At 46.8% G+C, this 26,943-nt stretch overlaps 1 protein-coding gene across 1 annotated transcript in view; it reads left to right on the plus strand.

The window, feature by feature from the left end:
- Positions 1 to 4,177: 4,177 nt before the first annotated feature.
- The window catches only part of LRRK2 (leucine rich repeat kinase 2), a 158,744-nt gene continuing 135,978 nt past the window's right edge, over positions 4,178 to 26,943 (plus strand). Inside the window, exons 1-8 of the mRNA XM_062195073.1 lie at positions 4,178 to 4,377; positions 4,521 to 4,606; positions 8,927 to 9,036; positions 11,044 to 11,132; positions 14,176 to 14,310; positions 16,381 to 16,515; positions 18,694 to 18,825; positions 26,159 to 26,278. Coding sequence (XP_062051057.1) covers positions 4,218 to 4,377; positions 4,521 to 4,606; positions 8,927 to 9,036; positions 11,044 to 11,132; positions 14,176 to 14,310; positions 16,381 to 16,515; positions 18,694 to 18,825; positions 26,159 to 26,278 — 967 coding nt within the window. The 5' untranslated portion in view covers positions 4,178 to 4,217. The remainder of the gene's footprint in view (positions 4,378 to 4,520; positions 4,607 to 8,926; positions 9,037 to 11,043; positions 11,133 to 14,175; positions 14,311 to 16,380; positions 16,516 to 18,693; positions 18,826 to 26,158; positions 26,279 to 26,943) is intronic.

Here is a 26,943-nt window from a genome sequence, read left to right on the forward strand (position 1 = left end):
AACTTTCCATTAATTAATATGGCATAGGCATTTCTTTTTAATGTAGATCAGTAGTTTCTTCATAATGGTTTCATAACACTTTGTTAGATTTATTCCCAGTTCTTCCCTGCTGTTATCGCATATTAGACAAACACCCCAAATTATAATTTATAACTGTGCATCACTGATAGTTACTAACACAGTTTTTTTTTATTAAACTTTTATTTAATGAATATAAATTTCCAAAGTATAGCTTATGGGTTACAATGGCTTCCCCCCTCCCATAACTTCCCTCCCACCCGCAACCCTCCCCTTTCCCGCTCCCTTTCCCCTTCCATTCATGTAAAGATTCATTTTCAATTCTCTTTGTATACAGAAGATCAGTTTAGTATATATTAGGTAAAGATTTCAACATTTTGCCCATATAGCAACATAAAGTGTAAAAACTACCATTGGATTACTAATTATAGCATTAAATAGCAATGTACAGCACATTAAAGACAGAGATCCTACATAATTTTTTTTCAAATTAATTAATTTTCTATGCCATTTCCATTTTAACACCAGGTTGTTGTTTTTTTTTTTTTTTCCATTTCCAATTCTCTTTATATACAGAAGATCACTTCAGTATATAATTAGCAAAGACCTCATCAGTCTGTGCCCACACAGAAATGCAAAGTATAAAAATACTGTTTCAGTACCAGTCATAGCATCACTTGGCTTTAGACGACACATTAGGGACAGATCCCACATGGGGTGTAAGTACACAGTGACTCCTGTTGCTCACTTAACAATTTGACACTCCTGTTCATGGCGTCAGGAATCTCCCTAGGCTCTAGTCATGAGTTGCCAGGGCTATGGAAGCCTTTAGAGTTCGCTGACTTTGATCTTATTCCGATAGGGTCATAGTCAAAGTGGAGGTTCTCTCCTCCCTTCGGAGAAGGGTACCTCCTTCTTTGATGGCCCCGTTCTTTCCACTGGGATCTCACTCACAGAGATCATTCATTTAGGTCTTTTTTTTTTTTTTTTCCATGATATCTTGGCTTTCCATGCCTGCTATACTCTCATGGGCTCTTCAGCCAGATCTGAATGCCTTGAGGGCTGATTCTGAGGCCAGAGTGTTGTTTAGGACATCTGCCATCCTATGAGTCTGCTGCTAACACAGTTTTTTATCTAATGAAGAATATATTTTTCATTACCTGGGAATTAATTCCCTATTCAAAAAATTTTTAAGATTTTATTTGAAAGGCAGTTACAGAGAGAAAGAGACAGACAGAAAACAGAGATCTTTATTCACTGGTTCACTCCCCAAATGGTCACATTTGCCAGGGCAGGGCCAGGGCGAAGCCTGCAGTCAGGAGCTTCTTCCAGGTGTCCCAAGTGCATACAGGGGCCCAAATACTTGGGCCATCTGCTGCTTTTCCCAGGCGCATCAGTAGGAACTCAAACCAGTATTCGTTTGGGATCCCAGTGTCACAGGTGGTGGCTTAACCCAAGACACTACAACACCCGCCCTATCCTATTCAAAATTGAATCCATGGCCAGCGCTGCAGCTCAATAGGCTAATCGTTTGCCTGCGGCGCCGGCACCCTGGGTTCTAGTCCTGGTCTGGGCGCCCCTGGTCTGGGCACCGGTTCTGTCCTGGTTGCCCCTCTTCCAGTCCAGCTCTCCGCTGTGGCCTGGGAGTGCAGTGGAGGATGGCTCAAGTCCTTGGGCCCTGCACCCCATGAGAGACCAGGAGAAGCACCTGGCTCCTGGCTCCGGATCAGCCCGGTGCGCTGGCCGTAGCAGCCATTGCGGGGTGAACCAACGGAAAAAAGGAAGACCTTTCTCTCTTTCTCTTCTCTCACTGTCCACTCTGTCTGTCAAAAAAAAAAATTTTTTTTTTGAATCCATTTTTTCTCCTGGAGTAATCCCTCCCACAAAGCAATTGGTGAGAACTTTGGAAATATTCAAACTAATTGTTTTCTGTCTTATGTATCACAATGTGTTTTCCAATTTTCCACTTACCTTCTACTTTCATTTGTGGTTTTATCCCCTTTGACTATAAAAATTAAAACTGCATAGAGTCACACGTATCATTTTTTGTGATTTGTTTCCGTTTCCTCATAACAGGATTAGGCTACTATTAATCTATGTTTTCTTCCTGAAGTTATTTTTATGTGCCTTTTTAATCTGCCTGGGGCTGGCGTTGGGGTTTTCTCTAGTTAGTCATGTCAGTTTGATATTTTGCTTCCCAGGGAGTTAACCACACATTCAGGCACTGCTTGATCCTCTGCTGAAGCCTGGCTCCATCACGAACCTGTGCCCTTTAGCTTACATTTTCAGTCTTGTTAAACTCTTGAAGATGTGACAAATCTTGGGATTCCAGTGAACAAATTTAGCATTTTCTTTCTTTTTTAAATTAAAATGTATTTATTTGTTTGAGAGGCAGAGTTAGAAACAGAGGGAGAGACAGAGAGATAAGTCTTCCATCTGCTGGTTCACTCCCCAAATGGCCATAAACGACAGGGCTGGGCTGATCACAAGGCAAGAGCCAGGAGCTTCTTCTGGGTCTCCCAAGTGGGTTCAGGGGCCCAAGCACTTGGGCCATCTTCCACTAGTTTCCCAGGCCATAGCAGAAAGCTGGGTCAAAAGAGGAGCAGCCGGGACACTAACCAGTGCCCATACAGTGCAGGTAGGGGCTTAGCCCCCTATGCCATGGGCACCAGCCCCAAATTTAGCATTTTTAAAAGCTAAGGGGACCCTTTGCCTCCCAAGGCAGTTATCATGGAAGGATGCTCCCCAGAGAAGCCATAGGCCACGGGGCCTACTCAGAGGCTGGCCGACGGAGAGAGCTGGCTTCTTGCAAGTAGTAATCCAGTAGTCTGGGAAGTGGCGCCTGGTGCAGAGGGATTAGGAGGATGGCACAGAGGGAGAACTCCTGGGGACGGCGCAGTTACTGCCTCCGCGGCCAGAAGTTCTGACAGGTTCCACGCTGCTTGGAAAAAAACACACTGGAGATCTGATGAAGAGCGCAAGGCGCTGTCTGTCTCTTTTGGAAAATCTTATACGGAGAGAAAAGTACCATAGATTGCACGAACGCTTCTCTTCCCTTCAACAGGGATCAACCCACTTCTACCTCCCCCCGTGCCAGCCCTCCCCTCCCCACGGGGGACTCCGGAGCAAACCTGACCGCTCCGTCATTTCAACCACAAACGCTCGGGCCTGTGTGTGAAACATTCAAAAGGCATTTTCACGGTATCCACTGGGAAAGCGAAGCCCACTCGGATTAAGGCGGAAGTTGGGAAGACCTCAATCCACCTGGGGCGAGTCCCGGCTCCGCAGCGCGCACCTGCGGGACCTCGGCTCAGCCCCACTCCCCAGCTCCAACCCGCAGCTTCCTCATTAGTAAAACGCCACCGATGTGGGAACGGAGAAGCACTAACTTCCAGCTCAGCCTCCCCCCTCCTCCCCGGGGGGCCGCCCTGCCTTCCATCCGCAGACACACAGGCCCACAGAGTCATTCTGGACACTGAGCAAACAGACCTGAGGTTTGGGTCTCTCACCTCTCCTTTCACTTCCCCGTCTTCCTCTCGGTTCTCACGGAGGCACGCAGAACCCACCCTGCCGCGGCGTCCCCACCACCACGGTGGCGCCTGCCGCAAACTCAAGCTCGCAAGTTGGTTTTGGGGGGGCCCGGGGCTCCCGATAGCAACGGGGAAGCGCATAGTGCGTCCCCCGCCGCGGCCACGGAGAGGGTGGCCGGGCCCTTCTCCCTGCGCTCCGCTGCATCGCTGGGGCAGAAGCGCATCCCCTACCCCGAGGCCGCGATCCCGACCCGGGAGGCTGGGCGGCGTCCCCCGGATTCTATTCTTAGGTCGGCAGGCCGCCGGCTTTCGCTTTTCCTTTTTTCCAGGGCGCAGACCTCCGGCGGGCCGCGGCGGGGTCGCCGTGGGCTCCGGCCGCGCCGCCGCCGCCACCGCTGCCTGCGGGATCCGGCGCCGCCAGGGCGGGTCTCGCGGGCGTGGGCGCGCCCCAGCCGGGCCGCGGATCCACGCTTGGGCCGAGCCCCACGCAGGCCGCGGGCCCGGGGCTTGGGAGAGGCAGGGCCGCGCCGGGCGGGGCCGCCTTCCCCGTGGGCGGCGCACGCGTGCGGCCAGGGCGCGGCGGGCCTCGGAGGGCGGCGCGCGGGGCCGGCCCGGGCGCAGGAGGCCTCCTCGGGGCGCGGAGGGCGGCGGCTCACAGCCCGAGCCACCATGGCCAGTGGCGGTGGCAGCAACCAGGGCAGCGACGAGGAGGACGAGGAAAGTCTGAAGAAGTTGCTGGTCAGGCTGAACAACGTCCAGGAGGGCAAGCAGGTCGAGACGCTGGTGCAGACCCTGGAGGACCTGCTCGTGTTCACGTACTCCGAGCGCGGTAAGGCGGCCGCGCGAACTTTGCGCCTCGCTGCGCCCCGACCCGGTCCCGGCTCCTGCGCTCCTGCCGCCCGGCCTTCCCCGGGGCGCAGAGCGCCAGGGGCCCTGACTCTGCCTCTCCTCCCTCACCCTCTTCTCTTGCAGCCTCAACGCTGTTTCGGGGCAAAAGCTTCCACGTGCCTCTGCTGATCGTGTTGGACTCGTACATGAGGGTTGCGAGTGTGCAGCAGGTGAGGGCGCCCCCCTACCCCACCCAGAGACCCCTTCTGCTGGGAACCCGAGGTTTCCTGCCTGCCAGCGGGGAGGCCGCATCCCCGGGGCTGCCGGGCCGGGCCGGGCCGGGCCGGGCCGAGCCGAGCCGGGCCGAGCCGAGGTTTGGCTTCCGGAGCCACTGGCAGTGTTGAGGCTGGAGGCGTTGTTGTGGGATCCTGAGGCTGACTTAACGGGCTGAGGGCCGGGCGCGCTCCGGTCCGCTTTCCCAAGCCACTACCCAAAGCCGGCTGCAGGGGCTGGGTGGTCGCTGCGGGGGTTGCTGTTGGCAGGAGGAGCCAGCCCCCGCGTGGTGTCTGGGAGGAACCCCTCTGAACGGCTCCCCTACGTGCAGCCGCGGCCCAGACCGGACCGTCTGGGAAGGGCGAGTTTGGCCCAGGGGCACAGGGAACGGTAATCAGACGCAGTTAGGCGGCTGGAGGTCTGCGCCCTCGCTCTGAAGTTGCTGCTCTTTCCAGTCTGAGGACGGCTTCCTCGCCTTCGTGAGATTCGGGCTGATGTTTGCTGATTGCCTCACCTGTTTGAGTTGGTGCTTCGCTAAGTTTTGTGACCTAAACCTCTGTAGGAGTGAAACTTTGAGACCCTGCAGCATGGGGAACCCAGAAAGGCGCTGAAGGCCTTGGGGGCGTGCAGGCAGGAGTCAGTGAGCTTGAGTAACCCCAGGACGGTTACTCCCCAAGGTGATGACTTCCTGTGCAGCCTTTGAGATTTAGGGAACTGAGAGCAGTCCTGCGCCCCCAGGGTCAGGTCGCTGGGGGGAGGGGCCGCACACCGATCTGGCCGGCCGCACCTGGGAGACCAGCAGTGTCTCTCCACCTTGGGTCTCAGTACTTGCAGCTGGTCTGCATGAGCCCAGGATCTGCCTGCTTTCTATGAGAACATCTAGAGTAAATGTTTATTTTCTTTCAACGGTGAAGTGTTTGCCACCTGACAGTTGATGTTTTGGCTGCTGTCAAACCAAACCCAGAGGGAGGAGCAGACGTGGTCAACAAAGTCCTCTTTTTAGCTCTCAAGTCTGGGTCGTTGGTAGGGGCTGGCTGCTGGTGCTTGCTGCTGTCACGCACACCACCCTTCTTCCAGCATGTGCTAGGTGTTCTGGGAGTCTCCCAGATCTGTCCCTGGGATCCTGCACAGCCTTGGGTATGCACTGTGGGAGGAGTGCTGCTCTGGGAAGCCCAAGGGAGCCAGGAACATAGTCCTGATTGTTAATTTGAGAAACTGCCCATGCCTGGGGGTCGTTAGGCATGTCCCTCGGGGTCCTTGCCCAGAGTACCAGAGGCAAAGCGTGGTGCACAGAAGGAAGGGATAATGAACATGGCACCTTTTGATTCTCACTGCTCATGGAACTCCTGCTGGGTATCTTATCTAGCAGGAGCTCAGTGAAAGTTATGACTCCCTGGCGGTCTCAGAGCTGGGGGCTTGAGACTTCTTGCACCCCAGGTTCTCTTTCCGTCTTGAGCTGCAGTCACTGTGGAATGCTCAGTGGTTTGACATCAGTTTGAATTAGGTGGTCTTGTGTGAGGGATGCGGAAAGGGACCTCTCCCTGTCAAAGCAGGTTTCTCCCTCACCAGATTTCTTCGACTATAGGCGCAGGAAGACTCGAGTGCTTCACCTGCTACAAGTACACATTTAAGGAGTTAGGTACCTTACTCTTCCAAAAGGGTTTCTCAGAAGTCAGTTAATGTGGTACTCCAGGCCCTGAGTTCTTCAGGCCCTTTGTGTATTTTATGTATGCTTTAAGTAGATGACCACTGGGAGACCTGGTAGCTAGGCCAAGTTCTCTCTTGCTGCCGTTCATTTCCTCTCAGCTCTTCAATTTTACTATTTATCCGCACAGTTTCAGCCGCTGAAAAGGGGGCGCAGAATCAATGAAAGTGGCTTAAAATCTGGATAACCTCTGCACTCCCACTGTGCACTGATGAGATGCTTGGGTTTATAGGATCTTTATCCTAAGGTGAAGCTCCGGATTTGATTGCGCTGTAGCTGTGCAGAACAGGGGCCTTCTTTGGAAGATAAGCTTTTAATTGACCAGATGAATGCATGGATTGTTACCTCTGCTGCTCTGCCAGAGATGGTCTTTAATCATACGGCTCCACCGAGCTCCTGCAAGCTCAGTGGACTGAATCTTTCTGCAGAGCCGTTGTTGATGCTGCAGTTACAACAACGAAAACAAAACAGGTTTTCTCCTTGTGTCAGCTAGACAGGTACAGACATGAGGTGAGCATCCTCGGTGATTTATTTTTTTCTTTTATTCCACACCGGACATTGTTCATAATGTATTTTCTTAAATACTGGGGAAGGAGAGTCTCAGTGTGTCTTATGAAAGCACAAAAATAGCCGGTTTCTATGACAGCTGGATTGTCAACGCCTGCTCAGCTCACACGGGGGAGGGTGTGTGACTTCAGTACAGGTAAAATTAGCTTTCAGAAGGATGGGCGGGCGCTTGGTGGAATGGTTAAGACGTTGCCCACATTCCGTAGCAGGATGCCTCCGCTCAAGTCCCGCCTCCACTTCCAATTCCAGCTTCCTGCTGATGCATGCCCTTCAAGGCAGCGAGGCCCAGCTCAAGTACAGGGGTCCTTGCTACCCCGATGGGAGACCCATGTTGAGGTCTGGGATCTGGGCCTCCACTTGGTATAGCTGTGGCTGTTGCAGGCATTTGGCGGGGGGGTGTGAACCAGGGATGGAAAATAGACTTCTGTCTGTCCCCCGCCTCCTGTATCTCTGCCTTTTGGATGAATTAAAAAAAAAAAATAACAAAACATAGCTGTTAGAAATTCCTGTTGAAGCAGTTTGAAGTTGTATACGATGTCCATCGTTCACCTACACTGCCGCTCTGCACCAGGCTGCTCTGCCTACACCGGGCTGCCCTCTCCTCACCAGCAGAGGCTGCCTCGCCGTCAGCACCCTGCTCTGCTCGCAGCTCATCAGCCGCGAGGGCTCTTCTGTAATGTGGCCCAAGTGCTGCCTTTCCATGTTACATCCCCTTCTGAATAACGCCAGCGTACATCATATGTGACCTTCAGGACACATCACTCTTAGCACTTGCTCATTAATCTTTCAATTCTCATTCATATATAATAATACTCTAATATATATGGTACTCAGTATCGTGTGTGTGCATTTTCTGTTTTTTTTTTTTTTAATGACTACAGCAAGTCAAGGTCTAACATAATAACAAGAACTGAAGATCCTTTAACTTCAGAGAGGACTCTACAGTATGAAGACTGGGTTAAATTTGGCCTCCAGCTTGGAACTAGGACCTTGTATTTTATTCAGAGGTGAAGGGCAACTTATTCCAGTTGCCCCAGGTGCAAGTGGACCGAGTGCAGGTGGATTTCAGATGCATCAATCATTTCATATTACGCTGGAAAATGGAAGAGGGCCTGGGGGTGTTTTCTGATTTCCAGCCCTCATCAGTTCAGGTGCCTATGTTCTAGAGAAATCTAGAGGGGCCCTTAGGGAGTTCTGTGTCCTCTATGTGTGACTGTACTGCCCCTTCTCTTCTGTAGCAGATAAATATTCAGTCACTGGACAGTGCCATTTGTGCCGCTGTCACTGTAGCTCCACCCTTGGGAAGCTCTCATTTCTGGTAACTTTTGTTTTGGCACTAAAAGCCCTAACCTCTCTTCCTCCTCCCTTATAAGCCAATTCATATTTCTTAATAATTTATTTTCATTTTATTTGAAAGGCAGAGAGACAGAGACGAAGTAAGAACTTCTGCTGATCCACTCCCCAAACGCCCACAACAGCCAGGGCTGGGCCAGGCCAAAATCAGGAGTTGGGAACTGGTTCCTTGGGTACAGAGTAGCAGGAAGCTTGCCTGGAAGTAGGGCCAGGACTCAAGCAGGCACTCTGATAGGGGACGGGGGTGTCACCACTGGCATCTTAGCTGATGCTACAAATGTGCCCTTATATTTTTTTCTCATAATGAAAATTCTATATAATTAGAAGAAGTTCTGTTGGACGCATTTGATTTGAAAGTAATAAGAGTGCCACTCTTGCACTTAATCCCAGTAATCCTGCTATGCTTGTCATTTATTTTATTTATTTAGGTAATAGACATGTTTCTTTTCTTCCTCTTTCAGAAAATGAGATAGTTTTGTGACCTTCTAGTATGACTCATAAAATATGTATCTAAGTATATGGCCTGCATTTGGTTCACAGTATCATTTTCTTTTAAAATGAAAAGAAATAGAAATAAAATAAATAGAAATGTTTGATTAAACACATTCTGTTATGTCCTTTTAAAAAAAGTCAACAGTTGCCTTTCTTCCAGGTGGGCTGGTCACTTCTGTGCAAACTGATAGAAGTCTGTCCAGACACTATGCAAAGCTTGATGGGGCCCCAGGATGTTGGCAGTGATTGGGAGGTCCTCGGAGTCCACCAGTGAGTATGAGGGGGTGCATGAAATGAACTGCCTTGTGCATTCGTGTGTAGGGCAGCCCTCTCCTTGATAGACTGGTTGTGGAAAGCCACTCTGGTGAAAACCCTTAAAATAGATATGTTTCCTTGAACCAATGATTGACATCTACAGCATGCTTTAAACTCAGAATTTTGAATTAGGAAAGCAGCGCTTGTGGCAACATTTCAGGTGATGATGTTTCAACACTAGACTCGTATAGTTCCATCATGAGTTAAGTTGTAGTTTTTGATGAGTACCTATGAATTCAGACCAAGAGGTGTTGTGTGCTTCTGAGTAGCAGAAACTGATACAAAGTGCTGGTTCTTAAAAAGAAATGAGGAAACTGGTCATTTACAAGTTCACGCTTGACTGCCTGTGCAAAGCACGTTTGCATAGATTCCTGCGTATCTGTTCAGCGAGTTTCCATGGTGGCTCTGAGCCCGGCGCAGCAGGTGCTGATGGCTGGTCCAGCAGGTCTGCTTTGCTGTGTGCAGCATCACACTCTGAGATGAGGCCACTTCCTAAGTCCAAATTCACTAAGAACAGATTTTCTGAAGAAGAACATGTCCTCGGAAAATCACGCTTCGATAACTTTGTTTCTTCCCATTTAGAAAACACCTTCGGTCTTCAGTTGTGTTATCTTTATGCCTCGTGTGGCTTTTCTTCACCACAGAGAAAGACACGGTGAACCCCCCTACCCTCTCCCAGAAGCAGTGAAATTGTGGGCAAGACAGACACACAGCTCTCTGGTGTAGTGCCTTAGATCATTTCCAGCAAAGATGTATCACAAAACACTTTGTGTTGTATTCAAGGCACAGGGAAAGGTGGGGCAGAGGAAGTTGTGAGGGACTTGGCAGAGAATGAAGGAAGGGGTCCCTTCCTCCTCACTTTGTCCACTGTGGGCCTTGGGGCAGGTGTCTCAAATTTAGAGAAAGCTGTGGATGCCATCAGCTTGGCCTCCTCCCAAGAAAGTTAGGTCGGACAACGCTGGGTGGGAACAGACTAAAGGTCAGATTTTTAGATTGATAATGAAGGCTTAAAATCTTGTAGATTTGAACTAATTAAGTACTCTAGCTATACTAAGTTCACATTCTTTTTGAATTTAATTAGAGAGGGGAAGGGAGAGAGAAGCTTCCATCCTCAAATGCCCTGAGAGGGCCTGGGCCAAAACCAGGAGCTGGAACTTGGTTCACATCTCCCATGTGGCTGGCAGGGATCCTACCACCCGCACCCTCATCTACTGCCTCTCCAGGTGCACACGAGCAGGAAATCTGAATCTGGAGTGGAGTCGGGACTCAGGACCAGGCAATGGGAGCTGGGCTGTGGGTGTCTCCTGCAGCGTCTTAATGGCCAGGCTGGATGCCTGCCCCTAGGTTCACTTGGTGACATAGAATATTATTACTTTGTCTTTGAAACAGTGGTGGTAATAAATTATGAACATGTCCAAATGAATTCATCATTTATAGACACAAGCTTACATCATGTTTCTAAATATATAAAATCTTTTGTTTCATATATAAACAAACATAACAATTCATAAGTTTCCATTGCATGAAAAATGAGCTTGTTCTGTGGATGTGTGTAACTGTTCATGGTGCTTTGGTTATAGAGTTGGTTAAGAATAGTTAATAATGGGATTTGAATACTTAGAGGGGAAAAAAGCTGTACTTACGAGTTTTGAAAACTCTTAGTTCCTTATTTTGTTTTTTTCCAACTTCATTGATGTATAGTTAACAATTGAAAATTACCTATAGTTAAAATATTCAACTTGATGATTTCATGTATGTATAAGTCATGAAATATGTACCGCAATCAAGTGAATTAGTGTTCTCCATTAATTTTTGTAAGTGTGGTTCAGGTTTATGGGAAGGGAAAGCCACATGACTAAATGCAATGAGACTAATACAGCCATAGGTGAGTAAGAAGCCAGGTCGAGATGAGCATACGTGGAGTGTGTGTTGTCCTTTGTTGGTTTCTCTTTCTCGCTGCAGGCTGATTCTTCGAATGCTCTCAGTCCACAGTGCCAGTGTGAACCTGTTGATGGTGGGACTGAAGGCCTTGGACCTCCTCCTGACTTCAGGTAATGCACACGTGCATTTTTCAGGTTGACAAAAGTTTTAAAAAATCTGAAACCATGTATTACATGCATTTTAAGTGTTTTCAGGGTCGTAGCATAATGTCACCTATATATAGGTGACTTCGCAAATTCTGTTTGCATCTTCTTTCATCTCTGATCTTACTCCCAGTGTTTCTGGCCCCGGCTGTGTGGCTTCGCTTGCAGTGTTGGGCACACAGTGCGCCTCCCCACCTGCTTTGCGACCCTTCATGTCCTTGCCACTCATAATGTCCATGTGCATCTATAGGATGTTTTCTGTGATAGTTGTCTTGGGGTGGCTGTAATTGTCCTCTCAGAATCACTGCTTTTGTACTTGGTAGGTTACAGGCTTCCCATGTAAAATGCTTCCCAGGCTTTTAAAAAGAAAATCCTCAAAACACCCAGTGAAATGGATCTTGCATTTGAGTTTGCTGGGTGACAAGGACTGAAGTGCAGTGCTACTGCCTCAGCCACTGAGTGGTGCCCCAGGTCACCTGCTGCCCGGAGGCCAGGGGACCAGAAAGCACAGATTCTGGATGTGGTGGGACAGTTGAGCCATCACTGTGGTGGTGGACACTTGAGGGTGGGGAGGTTCTGAGCAGCATGGCTAATCTTGAAACAGCAAGGTGGGGAGGGTGTTTTAGATCAAGAGGGCCAGCGCAGAGACCTGCAGCCCTGCACAAGGGAGGCTGAGGTGTGGCCAGGGAGACTTGTGGGGGCCTCACTGGCCCTGCTAATGAAGACCCTGCAGGAGAGAGAGAGAGAGGAGGATGGAGGGGACAGCCCAGACAGTGCTCACCACTTGACTGCAGCAGCCTGTGACTAAGGCACTCATGGCCAGAATAAGCTAGTCTCAACCAGGATTTATTTGGGTCTTAGCCTTGGGGACTTTTTGTTCTGTTTTGGTGTCTTCTCCAGTTGGCAATGGACAGGAATATAAGGGTTTATGGATCCGAAAAATGTCTCCACATTGGAATATACAGAAGCCAGTAGCATGCAGGAAACATGTGTTTCAAAAAGTTAATTTGATTTTGCCCACGTAGTAAGTAGTTAGGGTTTTGAGCCATTATGAAAGTCTCACATGTGTTTCAAAAGTCATTGTAGATGCTTATTAGAGGTTAATTTGTGAATCATTTTTATGGCCTGCCTATGAATTCATTGATTTAGTAGTTACTTGGCACTTACTGTTAACTGGATGCTGAAGAATTTAGGACAGGTGATTCCTACAGGTGCAGAAGGTCACCATGCAGTACACTGCCTTGTGACTGTGGCAGTGATGGAAATGCCATGTGTCTGTCATGTGGTGGCGTGGCTCATAGCCACGTGGGGCTCTGGACACTTGAAATGTGAGAAACTGAATTACAATTTTGTTTTGATGAATTTGAATTTGAGTCTAAATAGCTACATGTGATGAGTAGCTCCTGAAATGGATGGTACAACAGATAGAAGCATTTAGAGAAATAATTGAAATTTAATGAGAAAAGTGTTATAATACAGAAATGAAGAATACCATCAGAAGCACAGAGGAAAAACCAGCAAAATTCACTTGTGGGAGTTCCAAGTGTGCACATGAACTGCCATGATGATGATGATGGTGAAGAGAAACATGCAGATACGTGAACAGAGAGAAACAGAGAGATGATACAGAAAACTCATGCCCTGATTCCCTCTCCAAATACCTGTACTAGCCAGGGGCCCAATGCAATCCAGGTCTCCCACGTGAATTGCAGGGACCCAATTGCTTGAGACATCACCTGCTGCATGCTAAGATCTGCATAAGCAGGAAACTGTAGCCAGGAGCCAGAACCAGGTGTTGAACCCAGGCACTGTGATATGGGACACAGATGATATCCCAAAGGGCATCTGAAGCACAAGGCAAACCCCACCTCATAAATTGACTAAATTTAATGCAACTCAGCCTCTTATTGGTTGTTGAACCATGGCAACGTTAGTTGGGTCGTTTGATCTTCCTCAGTTTTATAACCCCTAAAATGAGGGTTGCACCCCATTCATGGGATTATGGTTGGGGTTAACTAGGTGCACGTGATGTGCTAAATATTTGCTAGTACTGCTGCTCGTATGCTAATGCTGTTAGGCTGATGAACAGAACAGATGTCATTACTGTTATTTCATGAATTATGGCATTGGGCTGCTCCTGATGTAGCAAAGGGAAATGGGTTTCCTAGCATTTAGGGCACATGCACAGGGATATCCAAAAACACATGTAGTGCTGAGCAAGGAGTTTAGCATATTTGGGGCAGAGACTATATGTGGAAAGACATGGGGCTGATGAGATACATGTAGTCAGTTCGTAAAGGATCTAGTTTGTCACATAATAGAATTGGAAAAGGCCATAGGATATACCAGCAAGGGACTCACAGGGTCACATTGCGTTTTAGCAGAGTAATCCAGGACATACACTAGTGGGGTTAAGATTTGTGCCAAGCAGAGCGATGAAGCAGTACTCACTTTGTAGGTGAGAGATGATGAGGCTCTGATGACACAGCGGAGGGTGCTTGGTGGAAAGGAGTTCTGAGCTGTTTGGGAGCACACCTGATGGACTTGGTAATGAGTTAATTGCCTGGTGGGACAGGGAATGAGAAGAGAGAGGGGATGGAAGAGAGAAGATGACTCTCAGATGATGGTGTCTTTGATGAAGAATGAAGACAGCGAGTGGAGCTAGGCTGGCATGCAGTGCCCATGGAGTTTCGGGTGAGACTGTCTCAGAAGCAGATGGAAATGTGTCTCAGGACTGTAGGGCTAGGAGAATCGATTGGGACTGTAGGGCTAGGAGAATCGATTGGGACTGTAGGGCTAGGAGAATCGATTGGCACTCAGGTGTCCTAGTAGGATGGGCTGGGAGTTTTTTTCATAGGGACCTTCGAGCTTGAAAGAGCTGACAGCTGGGGACATTCAGTGGTTTACCAAAACGAAAAGTCCACTGTACATAACCTCCATGTAAAACTCCCCACATTCATTGTTAAAGCAGCTGCTTCCTAAGGATGTGTTCTGCTTCCTTTCCAAACAGGTAAAATCACTTTGCTGATACTGGAGGAAGAAAGCGATATTTTCCTGTTGATTTTCGATGCCATGCGCACCTTCCCAGCCAACGATGAGATCCAGAAGCTTGGGTGCAAAGCTCTGCATGTGCTGTTTGAGAGAGGTATTTACAGATGTGAGATTCTTCATTTTGAAATATGTATAGCAAAGAATTTAAGCACAATGTAATACCAGGAAGAAAAAAAATCTGAAGTCATACTGTTTACTATTAAGAGAGAGCATTAATTCAGAAGTATCCTCGTTTTTGTGGAGTGAATTTCATTTGTGGGTTACTCATCATGCAGTTATAGTAGACTGCTTCCACTCCTTAGCAAGGCCTAAGGTTAACTTGGAAAACGAGATTGTGTGGATATGAAGAGAGAATACACCATGAAGCCAAGCCTAGTTAAGTTGGGTTTATGATGTTGAGTCAAGACCTGTGATTTTAGAAATTGCTAGGGGCTCCATGTCAAGGACCAGGAAGCAGACATAGTGTCTGCTGGGAAGAAAACTAATGTGTTCCGCAGGACGGCCTGAGGTTGATAAGAGAGACTGGCATATCGTTCTGGACTTGGAGTCTCAGTGGGGAAACGGGACAGAGGCGGGAGCAGCTTGCTGGGGCACACAGCCAGCTTATCCTAAGGTTCAGTTATCTCCCTCTTTGGAGAGTTCCTTTGCTACACAGTGAGATCCAGCTGTGCTAGGGGTTTGGATAGGAGTGACTTGTGTGTGCCCCATAGTTGATACCTGTTTGCCATTCTCATTGCTGGCAGCTCCAGGAACCAGGTTGTTATTATTATTATTGTTCCAGAAGGACTGTAAGTAGGCAATAGTTAAAATATTAGAGGAAAAATGGATGAGAAAATGGGTAAAGGGAAAATGTTAGGAATCTAGATCTTTGCCGTTTGGCAGAGAGAAGAGGTAAATATCACATTTACCAAGTTTCTCGCAAAAAGTAAGCTCAGTAGTGAATCCGTCTTGTGGGAGATGCGGAAATCTTCACGTGGATGCGTTCAGTGGATGCAGGGTGGGAATACGAGGTGTGTTCCTGTGAGGTGACTGTGCCAGCAGTCAGGACAGCAGGCCCTGGGCCCAGCTCTTGGGTGATTAGACTTGGAGGAGAAGAGTTTACTGTGGGTCAGGAATGGAAGAACTTAGTGTCTTCCAGGCTCTCCTCTATAAATGTGGTATCTTGTAACCCAGCATTGATAAGATGGGGCAGAATCAAGTATGAGGCTGTGTGTTCCAGCCTAGGAACACATTTTTACGGGAGCAGGAGGACCCACATCTCTCTTGCCAGCACAGTGAGCGCTGTCTGTGACTTATCAACAAGAGAAATATGGGAGGAACAATCATCAGAGCTGCAAATTGTGGCTACAGATCTAGCGGAAAAAATCTCTTCTTTTTCTGGGAGTTTTGAGTTCTCCCTAGATTCAGGAGCAACTATTAAGTTCATTTTTAAAAATGTGGAAGTATGCTTTCGAAACTCCTGGATAAAGTGAGAAATTCCGTGATGTACCTCATTTGCTAGAATCTGAGCAGTTTAGCTGTATTGTATGTGGATGCCTTGGAATGAAACTGAAAAACCAAAAACAGACAAAAGCCAAGAAAACACCAGTGTCGATCAAAGAGGGCTGCTGCCTTTTCTGCCTGTGGGGGAGGCGATTCTAAGGGCATGTAACCCAAATTGGTATTCATGTTTTTGAGGTTCCTGCCCAGTAAAATGACTCCAAATGTAAAATTTGGCTTGGTCACAAGAGTTTAATTATGAAAGTTGATGACAGTTTTTGATGTCTGATGGAAAATTATTAAGACAGAGTTTTTCAAAGTTGAATTACTCACCATTTGCTACATTCCCAACTCTTAGGCTCACATAGTTAGCCCCTGCCCTTGAGTTTCTCCACAGTCTCCCCACTGAAACTGTAAATGATTTGGTTTTTATGAGAACTGTTCGGTGACTCAAACTTAACTCTTCAAAAGTAGAGTGACTATTATAGGCCAAAAACAACGTTACTTAAATCCCAATAGTTGGTTTTCTTGCTAGAAAGTTCTTTGAAAGAGCTTTTGTAGAAGATATTTTATTCAAATCTATTGTATGCATTTTATCTCTTACAGCTATCACAAATATTACTGCGTAATTAAACTTCGATATCATCTTTAAGTATATTCGGTATTTTTGTCTTTAATCTTTTAGTCTCTGAGGAACAACTGACTGAATTTGTCGAGAACAAAGATTATATGATATTGCTGAGTGCATTAAAACATTTTAAAGATGAGGAGGAGATAGTTCTCCATGTCCTGCACTGTTTGCATTCCCTGGCAATTCCGTGTAAGTAGCCTGTATCTGTGACTTATTCTCCTGTAGCTGAAAAATAACATTATGCCTCCCTTTTGAGTGTGCTATGAGTTTTTTTAATTTAAAAATTTGTAGATGCTAAACTCATTCATTCATTCATTCAATTAATTTGTATTTATTGAGATTCTGGGCTTAGTGATGGGGAAGCAGTAGTGGAAAATCAAATGCGTTCTGGGCTTTTCAAAGCTATTCGTAGGCTGAGGCATACACATCGGTACATGGGTGATTACCGCATGTCCTAAGGCAAGTGTGGCAGAAGTGCCTAGTGTGATGAGAGCGTAGAGGGAGGGAGGCGTGGTCTCCTGGCAGAGACCTGAGTGATGAGGAAAGCTTTGTGTGTAGGGAGGTGAGGTGGGCATGGAGGTTGTGTCCAGGCAGTGGTCACTGTGAGCAAAAACATGCTAGGGCAAGAGAGCTTAGGAGATTCGAAGGGACACAAGGAGCTCAGTAAATGGATTTAGGAGTTTGCACTTGGGGATGTGTGTGTGTGTTCGTGATGGCATGTGTGTGATGGTGCATGTGTGTGTGCAGGTGTGAGTGTATGTGTTTGCACATCTTCAAGGATCTGCTTGTGTTTCTTTGGTGCAGGTAGGGGAAGGGCTTGGTGAAAGTCAGTGAATGTGGCTGGAGATGTAGCATGAGGCAAAGAAGGGCCCCAAAAGCCACATGAAAGAGTTTAAATTTTGTTGTTGATTCTTGGTTAGCATTTTAGTGGTACTTTAAAACTTAGCCATTTTTTTCACAAAAAAATAAATTATTTTGCCATATGTGCTACCCGTGGTTGTAAATCAGTTAAATAATGCCACATGTTCCAATGTGGTGTGTAGGTGTACATTAACAGTTTATACTTCCTGCGTTACTTGGGTGCATTAGCGCTTCCATAGTAATATTTTCACCTTCACCCATGTGAAGTGGTTTTGAGGATTAAATGAGTAAATCATGTGAAGAATGCAGAATAATTACCCGCTCTGTAACAGGTGTTATAAAGCCATCGACAGCATCTCTACCTATTCATCTGTATTTTATGTGTAAGTCATATATCATATGCCTGAGGAGACTTTAGGAAGATAAGTTTGTTTTGGTGCAAATCTTTGTTTGAAATCTGTGCAGGCTTGTAACATGTATGTGTATGTGGTTTCAGACGTGGGAATCCATGCTGTGTTCTGAAGCTGGGAGATGTGTGTGGGGCAGGGTGGCAACCCGTGCCCCCTTCTTCGCGGTGTGAAGTCATGTTTGGCATGTGTGTGAGAGTGAACCCTGGGAAGTGGGTGGGGCTGAGCAGGAAGGGATGGCGGTGCTGCACCATCTCTCTGAGTCACCCCTGCAGCACATGGATGGTGCTCTTCATACTTTGCCTTGGCTGTGCCGATTCATTTATTCATTTACTTTGGGCTGGCTGTTTTGGGAACTCATTGTTTTCCACCCACGTCTGACATAACTCCAGTTAAAATAGGTTGATTCATAATGCAAAGGTCAAGGAAAGTAGCAGCTAAAAATCCAGAAATCCACAGTGTCAAACCCCGATTCTTGTTGAGTGTTTGTTTTTCAACCTACAGCACATCATACCCTTTGTGTCAGAAGGGGGACACACGCACACCCAGACACACACACAGCAAGATCTTCCATCTGCTGGTGCATCCCCAAATGGCAAAAGTGACTGGGCTGGGGCTCGACTGGGCCAAAGCCAGGAGCTGGGAGCTTCATCTGGGTCTCCCACGTTGGTGCAGGGGCCCAAGCACTTGAGCTGGCTTCTGCTGCTTCCCTGGGCTTGTTAGCAGGGAAGTGAGCAGCTGGGACCGAAACCAGTGCCCCTGTGAGATGTTGGCTTTGCAAGCAGCTTTTCCCACTATACCACAATGCCAACCCCTGAGTTTTCCATTTTTGGTCTTACGTTTTAAGCCAAGAAACAGGAAATAAAGGGATTTTTCCTCAATGCCAAAGGTGAGTCTTCATCTCTTTATACTAGTATCCAAACTATTACAAAAAACTTAGTATTTTTATAGCTAGTAGACAAATTCTATTTAACTTTGGAAACATACCTGTATTATGTGGCCATGTATCTACAGTCTCCGTGAGATGTGTTTGTGTGCAGATTGGAGACAATGATGACAGTGATGACCTCATTGATGAGCATGGTTTCTTTAAATGCAGGCAACAACGTGGAAGTGCTCATGAGTGGCAATGTCAGGTGTTACAATATTGTGGTGGAAGCCATGAAAGCCTTCCCTGTTAGTGAGAAGATTCAAGAAGTGAGTTGCTGCTTGCTGCACAGGCTGACATTAGGTGAGTTGAGACCCTGGGGTAATTTGCTGTCAGCGCCTGCAGGATGTGAGTATGTAATATGCCTGTGCGTACTGCCTGCTGATGCGTGGGCAGCATTATCCTCGTGCATCAGAGGAAACGTCGGAGGGAGTGAATTGCCCTGCCATGCTCCGGTGGAATTTTAAAGGGGGTGGTGAAAACAGGTGTGTGAAAAGGAAGACAAGTCTTGTCTTCACGGTACTTTTTTTTTTTTAAGAGATAATTCTCTATGAGTGTTTTAGTGTGAGGGCCATATTTAAAATAGAATTCTGGAGTAGTTGATATGTCCAAAAGAAGAAGTGGAACTAAGGAAATGCAAGAGGCTCATGTCCCAGGTCCAGGGCTGGGCCTTTACCAGGCTGGGGAGGCCGGCCTGGGCTCCTTCCTGCCCTTCTCTGTGGAGGCTGCACTCCCCCACCTCGGGGTTCATGCATCTTGTGCCCTGAGCCAAGCTGTTCCTGTGTGCTTGCTTTTGCTTCAGCACAATGCAGTTCATCGAGATCAGCACATGCTTGTGGAGGTTGTAACTACCTCCGCATGCTGTGTGTGGTGCTTTGTCACGTGGGTATACTGCAGTGCGTGCATCCACTTCGCTCAGCATGGAGATTTTTCTTGTTTTTTGCTTTATGCCACTGCCATCTGTGTTGCTACCAAAAAAAGAAGGATGAATGTTACTTTCTTTTTTTTTTTTTTTTCAAATTTTCTTTGCCACTGGCATTTCCTACTTTGTGAAATATGCAATCCATTTTCCCATAGGGTGGTCTTTTAGAGTTGATTCATAAATTCTGGATAATACACTGTATTAAAAAATACTTTCTTTTAATTTGTGGCCTATCTTTTCACCATGTTTATGGTGGCTTTTGTAAAATAATGAAATTCAGTAATCAGTTCCTTTGTGATTTCCCTTTTCTTATATTACTTAAATATTTCTTTTCACTTATCTCAAGCCTTTCTCCTTCATTTATTAAAGCTGTGTAATCTGTTTTCCATCAAGTAGAAATTCAATTATGCTTTTGTTTTTAAATTTATGAGGAAGTAATTACCAATACAGCACTGTCTGCATGGCTTGTCCATTTCTCAGTGTGTGTATATCAGTGTGTGTGAGTGTGTGTGTGTGCGCGCGCTTCTGTTCTTGCTGTTCTATTGCAGTGGTTAATTTTATTTGCCTGGATCAATACCATACTGTTTAAATTATTATAGCTGTGTAAGTCCTGAAATCTGACTATCTAATAGCTCAAGTCATCATATATTCTAGTTTTTTAAAGATGTATTTTTTTTTTTTTTACTTAAAAGACAAAGTGACAGAGAAAGAGGACTTTCATCCTCTGCCTCACTCGCTAAATGGCCACAACAGCCAGTGCTGGGCCAGGCTGAAGCCAGGAATGTGAGCTCCATCCAGGTGTCCCACGTGGGTAGCAGGGGCCCAGGTGCTTGGACTTTCCACTGATTTCTCAGGCAGGCTAGCAGGGAGCTGTATGGAAGAAGAGCAGCCAGACTCGAAGTGGCTTTCTAATGTGCGTTGGGGTGTGGCAAGTTCTGGGGTAGCCTGCTTCACTGTAAGCATGGCTCCATACATTGGTTTGGGGCATATTTTGACTCTTGTCTGGAGCTTTTACTATCCCATACACATTTTAGAATTGTCCATCTCCTTGAAAATTCCACTGGAAGTCTGACGGGAACTGTGCAAAATCTATGGATCAGATTCAGCCGAACTGACATCTTACGTTGTAATTCCTTCCATACCGGTCTTCCACATCTGTATTCGTTATTTCTAGATAGCTTGGTTTTTGTTGTTATTCAAAAATCTTGTTTAAATTATACTTTTGAATTGTTTGCATAAATAAATGCAAGTGGTTTTGTTTATTGACTTTACCTACCTCTTAAACACTGAGCAGTTCTCACGATTTGTAAGTGCTGAATGGTTCTCTGTGTAGCAATTACTTAATATGTGCACAACCATAGTTTGAGTTTTTCCTTTCTGCTCCTGATGTCTTTTGTTTCATTTTGTGTCCTCTGGCCTGGCCAGGAATTACTGCAGTAGTGTTAAATACAAGTCAGAGTAAATATCTTTGTCTCGGCTCTTGGTTTTAAAGAGAATGCATCTAATATTAGAATTGTAGTTGTTAAAAGTATTTTTTTTTCTTTGACAGGCAGAGTGGATAGTGAGAGAGAGAGACAGAGAAAGGTCTTCCTTTTTGCCGTTGGTTCACCCTCCAATGGCCGCTGCGGCTGGCGCATCGTGCTGATCCGAAGCCAGGAGCCAGGTGCTTCTCCTGGTCTCCCATGCGGGTGCAGGACCCAGCACTTGGGCCATCCTCCACTGCCTTCCCGGGCCATAGCAGAGAGCTGGCCTGGAAGAGGGGCAACCGGGATAGAATCCGGCGCCCCAACTGGGACTAGAACCTGGTGTGCCGGCGCCGCAAGGCGGAGGATTAGCCTGTTAATCCATGATGCCAGCCCCAAAAGTATTTTTTTAACTTTAAAAATTCTTGTCTTATTTTGTGATAGCTTTTCTTTGTAATTTTTTAAAATATTTATTTATTTGAAAGGCAGAGTTAGTGGGTGCAGGGGCCCAAGGACTTGGGTCATCCCCCACCGCCTTCTCAGGCACATTAGCCGGGAGCTGGATTGGAAGTGGAGCAGCCAGGACTCGAACTGGTACCCGTATACGATGCCAACACTGAAGGCAGTGACTTTACCCGCTGTGCCACAGCGTGGGTCCTGTGATAGCTTTTATCAAGTTAAGAAATTTACTCTTTGGTTTACTTTTACACATAAGACTGTTTTTTTGTTTCAATCACAGGTGGGTAGGGGTATTGCATTTTACAAATACTTAAAACACATTTTGAAATAATTTTATTCTCTGTTTGTTTTGGTCCTATGGAGACCTGAATCTGGATATTTTTTATAAGCCGCTTTGTACTCTAGTGAAAACTTGGTCATGTTTCATAGGTTTTAGAATGTATTTCAAACATCTCTTCATTTCTGGACCTGCCAGCTAACTTTCGAGGGCCCTGTGTTTGCTCCTGTCTGTACTCCTCGTTCCTTTCTTGGCTTTATGATTCTGTTTTCCCTCTGTGCACTGATATGTCGAGTTTTGTGCTCTGAATCTGATTTCCCCGCTGTATAAAGCTGGAGGGCATCAAAGCCTTGCTTCTCTGCTGTCGGCCACTCCAACTTTTGTTTTCTTCTCTGTGTGTCAGTTTCTCTTTGGTTGAGTCAGGATCTGAGCATTGTGAAGCTGCAAACCACAGGTGCTGGCCCAGAGGTGCTTCCAGCAGCCAGAGCCCAGGCCTGAGCCCGGAGCCCCAGGGCCTTGTGGGAGACTGAGCTGCCCCACCTTGGGGAGTCCCAGTGGCTACCCCCTGCAGAGCCTGAAGCCCCATGTTTGCATAAGGTGCTCTGTCCATTTGCTTTGAGCTCTCAGTCCTCATTCCAGCTCCTTCTTGGGCCTTCCTCCTCCACCCCAGCATACACATCTTGTACATTTACTTGGAATTTTTATGAGCCAAATAATGCGTTAAAAAGTGAGTGGTTGGTAAGATCATTAACTGCTGGAAATTGGTTCTGATGGTTTTCCCCAAAAAGGATTACCAGCAATGTTTTGTGCATAGTTAGGATTTTATTACAGGCACTGAGGTTTTCACCATTCAACTTTGGGGGAAAATGTCATCATTCTCTTATAAAAATTAATTTTCATGGTCTCATAGCTACTCAGATTTTTACTTCAAGAATCATAACTGTATCTGCTGAATAATTTGGAAATAGATTTTAGCATTAGGAAAGACCCTAGTTTTAGTTAGAATTCAATTCCTAAAGATTTAATTTTACTTTACATGTACAACTTCAATTTATTTCTTTCCTTGAAAAGCATTTATTAAATACCATTATCTGACCACAACTGTAAGGTATGATAATCATGTTTGCACACAGATATTTTCTGGTTACCACAGTAGTTTCATGTATGATTTTTTTAAAAGATTTATTTATTTTACTTGAAAGTCAGAGTTACACAGAGAGAGGAGAGGCAGAGAGAGAGAGGGAGAGAGCGGGGTCTTCCATCCGCTGGTTCACTCTCCAGATGGTTGCAACGGCTGGAGCTGAGCTGATCCGAAGCCAGGAGCCAGGAGCTTCCTCCGGGTCTCCCACGTGGGTGCAGGGGCCCAAGGACTTGGGCCATCCTCTACTGCTTTCCCAGGCCATAGCAGAGAGCTGGATCAGAAGTGGAGCAGCCGGGTCTCGAACCCACACCCACATGGGATGCAGGCACTGCAGGCAGCAGCCTTACCTGCTACTCCACAGTGCTGGCCCCCATATAAATGATTTTTAAAAAGATTTATTTATTTGAAGGGCATAATGAGTGAGAGAGGGAGAGAAAGAGAGAGAGAGTTTCCATCTGCTGATACATTCCTCAAGTAGCTGCAATGGCGGTGACTGGGCAAGGCTTAACCAGGAGCCTGGAACTCTATCCTGGTTTCTCATCTGAATGGCAGGGGCCTAAGCACTTGGGTCATCTGCCGCTTTCCTGGGTGTACCAGCAGGGAGCTGGATCGGAAGTGGAGCAGCCAGGACTGTAACTGCCACTCATATGTGGCATGTTGGCATTGCAAGTCGCAGGTTAACCCACTGCCCACAACGCTAGCCTGTAGGTAATGTTTTCTTGACCCACAGAATGATCCTGGGACACTGGGTGTGCTAATTCCCTCCAGATGTACAGATGTCTTATCTATGATGGTGCATCCTGTAGGGGTGGAGTCTGCCTCCCTACACAGAAGGAAGCCTCCTTCTAAAACGTGGCAGCTGGTTTACCTCTCCATCTTGATGATTCTTACTCACTGTATTTTCACAAGGAAGGGTGAGATAGTACAGCCTGGTTGATGTTTGAGAATTTTTCAACCTAATTCGCAAGCTGATGCCTTAATTTCAGACCAGCACACTAATGGACAGTTCTGTTTCGTATTGTACAATTTTCTACAGTGAAAGTTCAGTGTGCACAAGTTGCATTTAAAATGTGAATTCACTGTAATCCCTTGAAATGAACTGGAGGAAGCAGTGGTCTTGTCCTGGGGAGGGAGATGGTTCTGGAATTCCTGAAGGGTGTACAGTGACATGTTGGAGGGCTGTGATGTCACGCTATTGAGATTAAAGAGCCATGAGACTCATCATAGCCTGTGTAATTTCTATATTGTTCTGTAGTTTTTCTTTGAAAATAGAAAGTCAGCCAGCTGACCTTCAGATAAGCATGCATTTTTGCCCCACTCATTTACCTCTTGGCAGAATATTATTGGTTCCATTATTATGGTCTCGAAAGAAATTGAATCAACCTTTCAACATCTTCCTAATTAACATAAAAACTCAAAGTCAACAAATCTGTAGCTAACATTTTTCATGTTGTGTAATCTGGGGCAGGCATTTTGGCCTAGCAGTTACGCCCCTGATTGGGTTGCCCACATCACATGTCTGAGTGCCTGAGTTTGAGAACTGACTCTGCTCCCAATTCTAGCTCTCTGATAATGCTCACTCTGGGGGGCCGTGGTGATGGCTCAAGTGACCAGGTCCCTGGCACCCACGTGGGAGACCTGGATGGAGTTCCCAACTCTGGGCTCCAGGCTGGCCCAGTCCTGGCTATTGCAGGCGTTTGGAGAGTGAATGAGTGGTTAGGGGATCTTTCTCTGTAGTTCTGTCTATAAAGTAGGTAAATAACTTAAAAAAGCAAATCTGTCTTTGCATCTCTTCTCAACTCTCTGTAAATCTGCCCTTCAGATAAATGAGTAAGTCAATAAAAGAAGAAAAACAGGGGCTTGTGTTGTGGCACTGCAGGTTGTCGCCAACCTGTGATGCCAGCATCCCACATGGTCTCTGGGGTCCTGGCTCCTCCACTTCCAATCCAGTTGCCTGCTACTGCACCTGGGAAAGCAACAGATGATGGCTCAGGTGCCTAGGCCCTGGCTACCCACATGGGAGACCCAGATGGAGTTTGAGGCTCCTGGCTTTGGCCTGGCCCAGCCCCGTTTGTTGCAGTCATATGGGGAGTAAAGTTGCGAGTGGAAGGTTTTTCTGTGTGTCTGCCCCCTGTGTCTGTCTCTCCCCGTGTCTCTGTAACTTTGCCTTTGAAATGAACAAATCTTCAAAAATGTGATATGATGATGGGTTTAATGCATGTAGTGGTTTTTACAGTTTACTCTATTTTCACATCAATGAGGCCAATCTTACTGCTTGTTGCCAAGAGCCTCACAGTTGGCCAGAAGTAGAGCAGCTGTTGGCAGCCGCATGGGGGTGATAGCAGTGGAACTAGGGTGAGCTTAGACATGCTGGTAAACATGGCAGAGAATGTTCTCAACATGACTCTCCGGGACCAGCCAGGACTTGGGACCTGGGGGTGGGGATGACTTCTGGGGAGTCCCCAAGGACTGAGACCATTGATTGACATTGGTTTGGGTCTGCAGGCTTTTTGTGGTATATTACAGGGGTTTTCTCTGTTTTTGCCTTTCTCACAGACATTTTATTACACCTAGGAATAAGTAGGAGTTTCCTTACTACTTCTAGAGGGAAACCTGGTACAGTGAGTGACAAACACGCCAGCTGGAAGGAGGAACAGATTTCTGGAATATCCCTGATACGGTCTTTGCTCATAAAGACACAGGAATTGATGCGTTAATTCTGGGAAGAATGGGTGTTAGATAGAAGGGACCTCTTGCTGCCGCGAGTCTAGGCTGACCACGGGCTGAGCCGGAGGAGATGTGTGCAGCTGGGTTTCTGGGCAGTGCAGCGAGAAGAGTGGCAGAGAGGGAGGCTTTTTGTATGGCAGACTTGGATCTTTCGGAAGGCAGGAGAGTGAAGTTACTTTGTACAGTGAATGTGGTTGCAACACAGATAATGGACATCTCGTTGTTTCTATGTGATAACAGCAGGAGAGGGAGTCACAGAATGGAAAGTTAACATGTCCCAAATTTGTGTCATCGTTTTGCATGGGCACTCCCTTTGTCTGAGATAATTAAACAACAGCTCAGAGGAAATCTCCAAAGTTTCCTGGGTTATAAATATGAGGAGCCCCCCAAGAATTCATGGAAATAGGTACCATGCACAAACTCTGCATGGGTTTCAAAATATTTTTGTATCAAAATAAACTTATCTTTTAATTTTCTACAGACTTTTTGCAGATCCCTCTTTTGGAGCCAATAGAATTTAAAGAAGTGTTTTAATGTCATTAACATACCCATCACTACTCAAATTTGTTGGTTTAATGCTGTCATAAAGCAAAGGTGATTCTAGTTCTATGATTGAAAATTCAGCCTTTGTCTCACTGAACTTTTAGGCAATTTTTTCAACATCCTGGTGCTGAACGAGGTGCACGCGTTTGTGGTGAGAGCTGTGCGGCGGTATCCCGAGAACGCAGCGCTGCAGATCTCGGCCCTGGGCTGCCTGGCGCTCCTCAGTGAGTGATATCCCAGCCCCACCTCCCAAAAAGGAAAATGTGATGCATGTGTCTGATGCTGTCAAGAGGATCCCAGGCAGGGAAGGAGGCAGTCAGTGCCTTTGCTGTGCAGTGCAGTCCATTTCCCAGTGGAAGATACTTAGAGGCACTCCGGCACTGTGACAGGTGCACCTGTCCCTGGGCAGCCGGGAGTTTGGTTTGACCCCTGAGTCAGCATGGTGACTCAGCAGCTTGCCTTTGCACAGGATCCTCCTCTAGTCTATTAGGGAACTTTTGGGGTATCCTCTTCTTCATCTTAGCCGTTTTTCTGTGTGGGGTAACCGTGGGTTGAGGCCTCTGTTATATTAGACCTTGATAGATAATCAGCCACGTCTGCTCTCACAGAACACCTCACTCAGTGGACACCACTTCAAAATAGGGACTTCCTGTTAGTCATTGGAGCGTGCACAAGGTCTGCAAAACGTTTGTGGAGCATCTTTATTATGATATGTGTGGATTTTTTTTTTTTTTTGACAGGCAGAGTGGATAGAGAGAGAGAAAGGTCTTCCTTTTTGCCGTTGGTTCACCCTCCAATGGCCACTGCGGCTGGCGCATCACACTGATCCAAAGGCAGGAGCCAGGTGCTTCTCCTGGTCTCCCATGGGGTGCAGGGCCCAAGCACTTGG

The sequence above is a fragment of the Lepus europaeus genome, chromosome 6, assembly GCF_033115175.1.
Source record: "Lepus europaeus isolate LE1 chromosome 6, mLepTim1.pri, whole genome shotgun sequence".
NCBI classification, from domain to species: Eukaryota; Metazoa; Chordata; class Mammalia; order Lagomorpha; family Leporidae; genus Lepus; species Lepus europaeus.